At 41.5% G+C, this 12580-nt stretch overlaps 1 protein-coding gene across 1 annotated transcript in view; it reads left to right on the forward strand.

The window, feature by feature from the left end:
• The first annotated feature begins 3565 nt into the window (after positions 1 to 3565).
• Positions 3566 to 12580, forward strand: part of LOC114556879 (membrane progestin receptor beta-like) — a 15267-nt gene continuing 6252 nt past the window's right edge. The window contains exons 1-4 of the mRNA XM_028580024.1: positions 3566 to 3611; positions 5062 to 5336; positions 9372 to 9460; positions 11522 to 11678. Of these exons, the coding sequence (XP_028435825.1) occupies positions 3566 to 3611; positions 5062 to 5336; positions 9372 to 9460; positions 11522 to 11678 (567 nt within the window). The remainder of the gene's footprint in view (positions 3612 to 5061; positions 5337 to 9371; positions 9461 to 11521; positions 11679 to 12580) is intronic.

Genomic DNA, 12580 nt, shown 5'->3' on the forward strand with positions numbered 1-12580 from the left:
ACCATACCAGCCTGGATCACAGGGAACCAACCAACCAACCACGACTGAACCATACCAACCATACCATACAGGGAACCAACCAACCAGCCATGACTGAACCATACCAGCCTGGATCACAGGGAACCAACCAACCAACCACGACTGAACCATACCAACCATACCATACAGGGAACCAACCAACCAGCCATGACTGAACCATACCAGCCTGGATCACAGGGAACCAACCAGCCAGCCACGACTGAACCATACCAGCCTGGATCACAGGGAACCAACCAACCAACCACGACTGAACCATACCAACCATACCATACAGGGAACCAACCAACCAGCCATGACTGAACCATACCAGCCTGGATCACAGGGAACCAACCAACCAACCACGACTGAACCATACCAGCATGGATCACAGGGAACCAACCAACCAACCACGACTGAACCATACCAGCCTGGATCACAGGGAACCAACCAGCCAGCCATGACTGAACCATACCAGCCTGGATCACAGGGAACCAACCAGCCAGCCATGACTGAACCATACCAGCCTGGATCACAGGGAACCAACCAGCCAGCCATGACTGAACCATACCAGCCTGGATCACAGGGAACCAACCAACCAACCACGACTGAACCATACCAGCCTGGATCACAGGGAACCAACCAACCAACCACGACTGAACCATACCAGCCTGGATCACAGGGAACCAACCAACCAGCCACGACTGAACCATACCAGCCTGGATCACAGGGAACCAACCAGCCAGCCACGACTGAACCATACCAGCCTGGATCACAGGGAACCAACCAGCCAGCCACGACTGAACCATACCAGCCTGGATCACAGGGAACCAACCAGCCAACCACGACTGAACCATACCAGCCTGGATCACAGGGAACCAACCAGCCAGCCACGACTGAACCATACCAGCCTGGATCACAGGGAACCAACCAGCCAGCCACGACTGAACCATACCAGCCTGGATCACAGGGAACCAACCAGCCAGCCACGACTGAACCATACCAGCCTGGATCACAGGGAACCAACCAACCAGCCACGACTGAACCATACCAGCCTGGATCACAGGGAACCAACCAGCCAGCCACGACTGAACCATACCAGCCTGGATCACAGGGAACCAACCAGCCAGCCACGACTGAACCATACCAGCCTGGATCACAGGGAACCAACCAGCCAGCCACGACTGAACCATACCAGCCTGGATCACAGGGAACCAACCAACCAGCCACGACTGAACCATACCAGCCTGGATCACAGGGAACCAACCAGCCAGCCACGACTGAACCATACCAGCCTGGATCACAGGGAACCAACCAACCTGCCACGACTGAACCATACCAGCCTGGATCACAGGGAACCAACCAACCAGCCACGACTGAACCATACCAGCCTGGATCACAGGGAACCAACCAGCCAGCCACGACTGAACCATACCAGCCTGGATCACAGGGAACCAACCAACCAGCCACGACTGAACCATACCAGCCTGGATCACAGGGAACCAACCAGCCAGCCACGACTGAACCATACCAGCCTGGATCACAGGGAACCAACCAACCAGCCCACGACTGAACCATACCAGCCTGGATCACAGGGAACCAACCAGCCAGCCACGACTGAACCATACCAGCCTGGATCACAGGGAACCAACCAACCTGCCACGACTGAACCATACCAGCCTGGATCACAGGGAACCAACCAACCAGCCACGACTGAACCATACCAGCCTGGATCACAGGGAACCAACCAGCCAGCCATGACTGAACCATACCAGCCTGGATCACAGGGAACCAACCAGCCAACCACGACTGAACCATACCAGCCTGGATCACAGGGAACCAACCAGCCAACCACGACTGAACCATACCAGCCTGGATCACAGGGAACCAACCAGCCAGCCACGACTGAACCATACCAGCCTGGATCACAGGGAACCAAAGGGACTGAATGGGATTAATAATGAGCCTGAAATGCACTTGTCAATGAATAGAAATGGCTGTATTTATTTACATGAAATAAAATGTAAGAAATGTAACTTTTTTCGAAGATTTTGTCATTTTATTTAGTGTGTGTCAGTGGGTGTGTGTTAGTGTGTGTCGGTGTGTGTGTTAGTGTGTGTGTGTGTGTGTACAATCGTGAAAAAATTAAGACACCCATGCTTAAGTTGATTAAAAAGAGGAATCAAAAAATCATCTTTTGGAAATTGATCTTAATGCCTTAATTAAAAAAATGAGGAAAAATCCAACCTTTAAGGACACCAATTTTCTTTGTGAATGAATAATGTATTGTAAATAAATAAATGTTCTTCCTTAAAATACAGGGAGCATAAGTATACACACCCCTATGTTAAATTCCCATAGAGGGCAGGTTTTTATTTTTAAAGGCCAGTTATTTCATGGAACCAGGATACTATGCATCCTGATAAAGTTCCCTTGGCCTTTGGAATTGAAATAGTCCCCCCCATCATCACATACCCTTCACCATACCCCCCACATCATCACATACCCTTCACCATACCCCCACATCATCACATACCCTTCACCATACCCCCACATCATCACATACCCTTCACCATACCCCCACATCATCACATACCCTTCACCATACCCCCACATCATCACATACCCTTCACCATACCCCCACATCATCACATACCCTTCACCATACCCCCCCACATCATCACATACCCTTCACCATACCTAGAGATTGGCATGGTTTTATGTCAGTTAGCCTAATGGTTTGATTTGCATTGAGAGATGATTTTATGGAAAGTACCCCATGCCAATCTCTAGGTATGGTGAAGGGTATGTGATGATGTGGGGGGTATGGTGAAGGGTATGTGATGATGGGGGTATGGTGAAGGGTATGTGATGATGGGGGGTATGGTGAAGGGTATGTGATGATGTGGGGGTATGGTGAAGGATATGTGATGATGGGGGGGTATGGTGAAGGGTATGTGATGATGGGGGGGTATGGTGAAGGGTATGTGATGATGTGGGGGTATGGTGAAGGGTATGTGATGATGGGGGGGTATGGTGAAGGGTAGGTGATGATGTGGGGGTATGGTGAAGGGTATGTGATGATGGGGGGGGGGGCTACTTTGAAGAATCTAAAATATAAGACATGTTTTCAGTTATTTCACACTTTTTTGTTAAGTACATAATTCCATATGTGTTCATTCATAGTTTTGATGCCTTCAGTGAGAATCTACAATGTAAATAGTCATGAAAATAAAAAGGAAACACATTGAATGAGAAGGTGTGTCCAAACTTTTGGCCTGTACTGTATGTCAGTGTGTGTGTGTCAGTGTATGTCAGTGTGTGTCAGTGTGTGTTAGTGTGTGTCAGTGTGTGTCAGTGTGTGTTAGTGTGTCAGTGTGTGTCAGCAGTTTGTGGAGTCTCATGACATCCGAAATTCTCTGCAGAGAAAAAACTCATTCAGGCTGAAATCAGCTCTAATTGGCTAAAACAAGAGCACATTGTAGAGGTTAGACGTGTGTGTGTGTGTGTGTGTGTGTGTGTGTGTGTGTGGCTCTCGCTGACTGACTGGATGAAGAGCAGTGTAGTCCCGACACACACGGACCTGAACACCTCAGGTAAGTTTGTTTCTTCGGCGGGCCAAAATTTATCATGACCCTAAATTAAAAATGGGCTGGATCAAAACCTGCGAGGGGCCAGATTTGGGCCCACGAGCCATAAGTTTGACAAAAAACTGTCTCTCTCAGTGTTTGGTTGTTGCCAACGCAGCTGTGGATTTGTTGACGATTTTTTTGTTGTACTTCTTCCAAATGTTTATTGTTTTAATTTTTTGTCGCTTTTTCAAAATGTTTCTCGCTTTTCCCCCGAAATTTTGTGTGTGTGTGTGTGTGTATTCTTGTTTAACTACATTCGTGGGGTCCAAAAACTGGGAGTCCAGTATACTTGTGGGGTCCCGACAGCTTTGTGGGGACAAAATGCTGGACCCCCCAAGTTTAAAGGGCTGTTTGAGGGTTAAGACTTGGTTGTAGGATTAGGGTTAGAATTAGGTTATGGTTAGGGTGAGGGGTAGGGTTAAGGTTAGGCATTTAGTTGTGATGGTTAGGGTGAGGGGTAGGGTTAAGGTTAGGCATTTAGTTGTGATGGTTATGGTTAGGGTAAGGGTTAAGGTTAGGCATTTAGTTGTGATGGTTAAGGTGAGGGTAAGGGTTAAGGTTAGGCATTTAGTTGTGATGGTTAAGGTGAGGGTAAGGGTTAAGGTTAGGCATTTAGTTGTGATGGTTAAGGTTAGGGTAAGGATTAAGGTTAGGCATTTAGTCGTGATGGTTAATGTTAGGGTAAGGGTTAAGATTAGGCATTTAGTCGTGATGGTTAAGTTTGGGTTAAAACGCAACACCCAGAATGGGTGCTGCGAGGGGCACGGGCACAAGGGGACCACTGGTGTGAATAAAAACACTTTAAAGAACTCCTTAAAAAACCAGGTTCGGTTAAATAAAAATGACAGGGCTGTTAAAAAAAGGGGGGGGGGAGGGGTTTGGATATTAAAAGGAGGTTAAAAGAACCACTGGAAAGGCAGGACAGCAGGAATTTAAACTTTGAATAAAAGGTCAACTCCACAACAACTCCGGTGTCTCTCCCAGAAGATTTTAAAAACAAAAAATATTAAAAAACTGTCGTGTGATAAATAAAATTATAAAAATATAAAAAGCCTGGTGTCCCAATATAAAATATAACTATTATAATCTTAAAACCATGTTATTTTAATTAAAAAATAAATACTGTCTGCGTTACTTTTTTTCTATTTTGTTTCTTCTTTTTAACTGTTTCGCCATCAAAATGGCTTCCTGAGGAGAGAATTACTGACACCAGAAATGGTCTGAGTTTAAAAGGAAAAGTTTGGGGAGTGTGTGGGTGTGTGTGTGTGTATGTTATAGTGTGTGTGTGTATGTTAGTGTGTGTGTGTGTGTTAGTGTGTGTGTGTGTGTGTGTGTGTGTGTTACAGTAAACATTTACTCTGAGTGAACACCTTGTATTTGTTCTCAAACTAACAAACTTCTAAAACGTTTCCAGCTTCGTCCAGGACCGACCTGGGATCTTCTCCCATGATGCCTCGGGTGTCTCTCTCCGCTCCCTCGCTGTTCCTCGCCGCGCTGCCCTCCCTCCCCCCCACGGTCCGAGACGCAGACGTCCCCCCACTGTTTCGGGAGCCCTTCATCCTGTCCGGGTACCGCCCGCCGGGGTTGCCGTGGCGATGCTACGTCCTCAGTCTCTTCCAGATCCACAACGAGACGCTCAGCGTGTGGAGCCACCTGCTGGCCGCCGTCTGCGTGGCGCTCAGGTTCACCGTGTTCACCGCCCAGCAAGGAGGGGTATTTATTATATTATTAACATTATTACATAACACAGATGGGTACTGGCAACCTAATTATATTATTAACATTATTACATAACAGAGAGGGGTACTGGTACCCTAATTATATTATTAACATTATTACATAACACAGAGGGGTACAGGTACCCTAATTATATTATTAACATTATTACATAACACAGAGGGGTACTGGTAACCTAATTATATTATTAACATTATTACATAACAGAGAGGGGTACTGGTACCCTAATTATATTATTAACATTATTACATAACACAGAGGGGTACAGGTACCCTAATTATATTATTAACATTATTACATAACACAGAGGGGTACTGGTACCCTAATTATATTATTAACATTATTACATAACACAGAGGGGTACTGGTACCCTAATTATATTTTTTATCATTATTACATAAGACAGAGGGGTACTGGTACCCTAATTATATTATTAACATTATTACATAACACAGAGTGGTACTGGTACCCTAATTATATTATTAACATTATTACATAACACAGAAGGGTACTGGTACCCTAATTATATTATTAACATTATTACATAACACAGAGGGGTACTGGTACCCTAATTATATTTTTTATCATTATTACATAAGACAGAGGGGTACTGGTACCCTAATTATATTATTAACATTATTACATAACACAGAGTGGTACTGGTACCCTAATTATATTATTAACATTATTACATAACACAGAGGGGTACTGGTACCCTAATTATATTTTGTATCATTATTACATAAGACAGAGGGGTACTGGTACCCTAATTATAATATTAACATTATTACATAACACAGAGTGGTACTGGTACCCTAATTATATTATTAACATTATTACATAACACAGAGTGGTACTGGTACCCTAATTATATTATTAACATTATTACATAACACAGAGGGGTACTGGTACCCTAATTATATTATTAACATTATTACATAACACAGAGGGGCACTGGTACCCTAATTATATTTTTATCATTATTACATGACACAGAGGGGTACTGGTACCCTAATTATAATATTAACATTATTACATAACACAGAAGGGTACAGGTACCCTAATTATAATATTATTATTATTATTACATTCCACAGAGGGGTACTGGTACCCTAATTATAATATTATTATTATTATTATTATTATTATTATTATTATTATTATTACATAACACAGAGAGGTACTGGTACCCTAATTATATTATTATTATTATTATTATTATTATTTTTATTATTACATAACGGAGGGGTATTGGTACCCTAATTATAATATTATTATCATTATTACATAACACAGAGTGGTACTGGTATCCTAATTATAATATTATTATTATTATTACATAACACAGAGAGGTACTGGTACCCTAATTATATTATTATTATTAGTAGTAGTATTAGTATTATTTTTATTATTACATAACGGAGGGGTATTGATACCCTAATTATAATATTATTATCATTATTACATAACACAGAGGGGTACTGGTACCCTAATTATATTATTATTATTATTATTATTACATAACGGAGGGGTATTGGTACCGTAATTATAATATTATTATCATTACTACATAACACAGAGGGGTACCGGTACCCTAATTATAATATTATCATTATTACATAACACAGAGGGGTACTGGTACCCTAATTATATATATTATTAACATTATTACATAACACAGAGTGGTACTGGTACCCTAATTATAATATTATTATTATTATTATTATTACATAACACAGAGGGGTACTGATACCGTAATTATAATATTATTATTATTATTATTATTACATAACACAGAGTGGTACTGGTACCCTAATGATATTATTATTATTAATATTATTATTAATTAACACAGAGTGGTACTGGTACCCTAATTATAATATTATTATTATTATTATTATTACATAACATAGAGTGGTACTGGGACCCTAATGATAATATTATTATTATTACATAACACAGAGGGGTACTGGTACCCTAATTATATTATTATCATTACTATTATTATTATTATTATTATTACATAACGGAGGGGTATTGGTACCCTAATTATAATATTTGTATTATTACATAACACAGAGGTGTACTAATACCCTAATTATAATAATAGTATCATTAATGCATAACACAGAGGGGTACTGGTACCCTAATTATAATTTTATTATCATTATTACATAACACAGAGGGGTACTGGTACCCTAATTATAATATTTTTATTATTATTACATAACAGATGGGTATTGGTACCCTAATTATAATATTATCATTGTCACATAACACAGAGGGGTACTGGTACACTAATTATAATATCATTATTATTATTACATAACACAGAGGGGTACTGGCACCCTAATTATAATAATATTATTATTACATAACACAGAGGGGTACTGGTACCCTAATTATAATAATATTATTATTATTACATTATAACACGTAGAGGTGAGTTGGCTGTTTTTGCCACTTTTTTTTAAAATTACTTTGCTTTTTCGACTCTTTTGTCGTTTTAACTTTTTCGTAGCTTTTTATTGTTTTGAAATTTTTTTCATTTTTGAGTTCTAATTCTTTTTTTTCATTGTTTTTGCGTCTTTTTCCAAATTTCTGACACTCGTTTTCTGCATTTTTTCACTGTTTTAAGTTTTTGCCGCTTATCCGAAGTTTTTTCCAAAATGTTTGTGTTTTTGTTTATTATTTTATATATTAACTATTTTTTTTATTAATTTACAAATGCTTTCACACTGTATGTCAGAACAGATAACATAATGTTCTAAACCTAACTTATAGGCTAAAATCAAAGTGAACAGCGGATCATATTGTAAATTGAAACACAAATATATCCCCTGCATTTTATATATGCATTTATTGAGAAACAGCTGATTGAAGTTATGCAAATAGATCGATCACAGCTGATTCCCTTCTACGAAACACACTCTGGTGTTGAGGTTCTTTCAATCGCATGATCATATGGTAGTACAGTAAAAGAGGACCTATTTGAACAATATACTGTAGATGAACACAGAAAATAAGAAAAATGCCTTCTTTTCATAAACCATACATTCTATAAAGCTACTCTGAGATGGGTCATTCATTTTTTGTATTGAATCTCTGCAGCAAAAGAAACAAACTGGTGGCCGGGTTGGATCAGTGGGTAGAGCATGCGCACATGTACTCGGAGATTTATGCCTTGACGCAGAGGTCCAGGGTTCAAATCCAACTTGTGACTATTTACTGCATGTCTTCCTCCTTTCTCTCTCCCCTTTCTCAACTAGTTGTCCTGTCAAATAAAGGCAGAAAACCCCAAAAAATAATCTTTAAAAAAAACTTGCTAAACCCAACAAAAAAAAAATGTAGCGGCTTCAACAGAAACTGCAGTCCAAAACACAATCTATGATCAATACAGTCACTTTTGTCTGTTGTATAAGGGCAGACCTGACACATAAAATAATGTAGTTTCTGTAATTCCATGGGATGTTAGTGTTTTGTATGACATTGTGCTATGATTGACTAAATGTTCCTGTTGGGAGAGAACATGTGTTAGTGTTTTGGAAGAATTATTTGATTTTGAGACATGATTACATTGTTTTGATAAACACAGTGTATTGTATTAGTGAATTATTGTATTTTGAAAATCAGTGTTGGAGTTTAGTTTACAATGTGTGATTTTGAGCATAAAATTATCTGTTTTGTCAATCATGTGTTGTAGGTGTGTTGGTGCATTAAGAGTTTAGGAAATTTGTTAAAAGTATTGAAAAAAGTGTCAGAGAGATTGTGAAAAACTGTAAATGTAGTTTTTTTTTTACTATTTTCAAACTTTTTTCAAAACATTTTTTTCCTAATAAAAAAAATAAATAAAAAAATGTTTTTCCAGTAGCCTGACTGGACACATTGAACAGTGTGAAGCGCTGTGGCCCAGTACTGGTGTTGGTGTTTGACGTCTTGCTGTCTGCCCTTTGACCTCCGCAGGGGATTCTGGGTTTTCGGCTGCAGGGTCCTGAAGGCCAGGGGTTTTCTGTGGACGTGGCCTCGCTGCCACTGGTCCTCTACGCTTTCTCTGCCGTCACGTACCTGAGCTGCAGGTGAGCCAAGACAAAGATTAACACGGTTATATTTCATATTTTAGAGAAGTTAACTGAAACATCTTAACAACTATTGGACGGAGAGTAGTCTGGTACAATTCTAGTATAATCGGACATCGGATGTAGAGCGACAGTAGTGAGTAGTATGTAGAGAGACAGCAGTAGAGAGTAGTATGTAGAGAGACAGCAGTAGAGAGTAGTATGTAGAGAGACAGCAGTAGAGAGTAGTATGTAGAGAGACAGCAGTAGAGAGTTGTATGTAGAGAGACAGCAGTAGAGAGTAGTATGTAGAGAGACAAAAGTAGAGAGTAGTATGTAGAGAGACAGCAGTAGAGAGTAGTATGTAGAGAGACAGCAGTAGAGAGTAGTATGAAGAGAGACAGCAGTAGAGAGTAGTGTGAAGAGAGACAACAGTAGAGAGTAGTATGTAGAGAGACCGCAGTACAGAGTAGTATGTAGAGAGACAAAAGTAGAGAGTAGTATGTAGAGAGACAGCAGTAGAGAGTAGTATGAAGAGAGACAGCAGTAGAGAGTAGTATGTAGAGAGACAACAGTAGAGAGTAGTATGAAGAGAGACAGCAGTAGAGAGTAGTATGTAGAGAGACAACAGTAGAGAGTAGTATGAAGAGAGACAGCAGTAGAGAGTAGTGTGTAGAGACAGCAGTAGAGAGTAGTATGTAGAGAGACAGCAGTAGAGAGTAGTATGTAGAGACAGCAGTAGAGAGTAGTATGTAGAGAGACAGCAGTAGAGAATAGTATGTAGAGAGACAGCAGTAGAGAGTAGTATGTAGAGAGACAACAGTAGAGAGTAGTATGTAGAGACAGCAGTAGAGAGTAGTATGTAGAGAGACAGCAGTAGAGAGTAGTATGTAGAGAGACAGCAGTAGAGAGTAGTATGTAGAGACAGCAGTAGAGAGTAGTATGTAGAGAGACAGCATTAGAGAGTAGTATGTACAGAGACAGCAGTAGAGAGTAGTATGTAGAGAGACAGCAGTAGAGAGTAGTATGTAGAGAGACAGCAGTAGAGAGTAGTATGTAGAGACAGCAGTAGAGAGTAGTATGTAGAGACAGCAGTAGAGAGTAGTATGTAGAGAGACAGCAGTAGAGAGTAGTATGTACAGAGACAGCAGTAGAGAGTAGTATGTAGAGAGACAGCAGTAGAGAGTAGTATGTAGAGACAGCAGTAGAGAGTAGTATGTAGAGAGACAGCAGTAGAGAGTAGTAGCAGAGAAAAATTGCATCGAGATCAGTCTGGCATTTTGAGATAGAGAAAATTTTGAAGATGTTCGCCAAACAACCAGGCCAATCAGCGTTGGTTATGAGGTGTGTTGGTGGTGATAGACAGATGGTTTATCCAATCAGCTAACCAGTATTTCCAGACAGCGGTAGCCCTAATTCTGTTAGCTGCTAATGCTTTTTTTCTCTTGGATCCTTCTTTTGGAATATGGACTAGGAACCTGAAATGGAGCCTTTTATTCCTAAATTCTCGTTACACAAACGGCAAATCTCCTTTACCGACATGTTGCTAGCTTGCTGAGCTAACGAGCTATGCTTTGCCTGCAGCAGCAGGGGTAGCCTGGCATGTGGTTGTATTTTCATACGCTTCGTTGATCTGATTGGTTGATTTGGCCCGTCTATCCCCAACTATAGGTGGTAGATAGACAGATGGTTTATCCAATCAGCTAACTAGTAATTTTCCGCCCCTTCCCAAAAGTTCTCCAACGGAAAGTTCCCAAATGGATATGCCGAGCAAATGCGAAGCGATCCATCTGGTGGAGTCAGGTTAGGCTACCACACAGCTGACTCACAAATTCAGCCAAATTCTGCTTTGAGTGTCAGGTAATTGCAAGTTGAAAAACAGTTTCCCATGTTTTTGGTTTTGGCGCAAAACTAGGTGGGCCAAAATTGATTGTGAACCTAAATTGATATACGTGCCGGATTTGGCCCACAGGCCTCGAGTTTGATACATGTGGCTTAGATGGTTAAAACAGGGCCCTTAAGCTTTAAGTCTAATGTTCTCCGTTTTATCTTGAACTCATGATCTTTGGTTGTGTGTTGCAGTGCCTCGGCTCACCTGCTGCAGTCCCACTCGGAGTCGGCTCACTACTCGCTGTTCTTCCTGGACTACGTGGGCGTGGCCATCTACCAGTACGGCAGCGCTCTGGCTCTGTGCCTGTACAGCTCCGACACCGCCTGGATGCAAAGCATGCTGGGACAGGTCTGTTACAGTTTTTTTGATTGCTTTGACCTGCTTAAAGAAATTGGGATCCACTCGGTTTTCATCATCACTGTCTCAGCAGAGCGGAAGACACCTCTTGCAAATGTGTTAACCCTTTCTCAATGGATTGACACATTTTCCCCACCCAACAGTTAACACAGATGTCATTCAAGCAGTCCAAACTCCATTGTTTTAGCTATGGTAACCAAACAGAAACCATCTGTTCCTAACTATTAGAAACTACCTACATCAGTATGAAATCACTGAAGCACCTGTTTGACACTCCTTCACACAAATCTTCAATTAGCAATCAGTCTGCAGGGTTAGACCATGTGGTCCCATAGATCAGTCTGCAGGGTTGGACCATGTGGTCCCATAGATCAGTGTGCAGGGTTAGGCCATGTGGCCCCATAGATCAGTCTGCAGAGTTGGACCATGTGGTCCCATAGATCAGTGTGCAGGGTTAGGCCATGTGGTCCCATAGATCAGTCTGCAGGGTTGGACCATGTGGTCCCATAGATCAGTGTGCAGGGTTAGACCATGTGGCCCCATAGATCAGTGTGCAGGGTTGGACCATGTGGTCCCATAGATCAGTGTGCAGGGTTAGGCCATGTGGCCCCATAGATCAGTGTGCAGGGTTAGGCCATGTGGTCCCATAGATCAGTCTGCAGGGTTGGACCATGTGGTCCCATAGATCAGTGTGCAGGGTTAGGCCATGTGGCCCCATAGATCAGTGTGCAGGGTTAGGCCATGTGGCCCCATAGATCAGTGTGCAGGGTTAGGCCATGTGGCACCATAGATCAGTGTGCAGGGTTAGGCCATGTGGCCCCATAGATCAGTGTGCAGGGTTAGGCCATGTGGCACCATAGATCAGTGTGCAGGGTTAGACCATGTGGCCCCAT

This window comes from Perca flavescens, chromosome 1 (genome assembly GCF_004354835.1).
Source record: "Perca flavescens isolate YP-PL-M2 chromosome 1, PFLA_1.0, whole genome shotgun sequence".
Taxonomy (NCBI): Eukaryota; Metazoa; Chordata; class Actinopteri; order Perciformes; family Percidae; genus Perca; species Perca flavescens.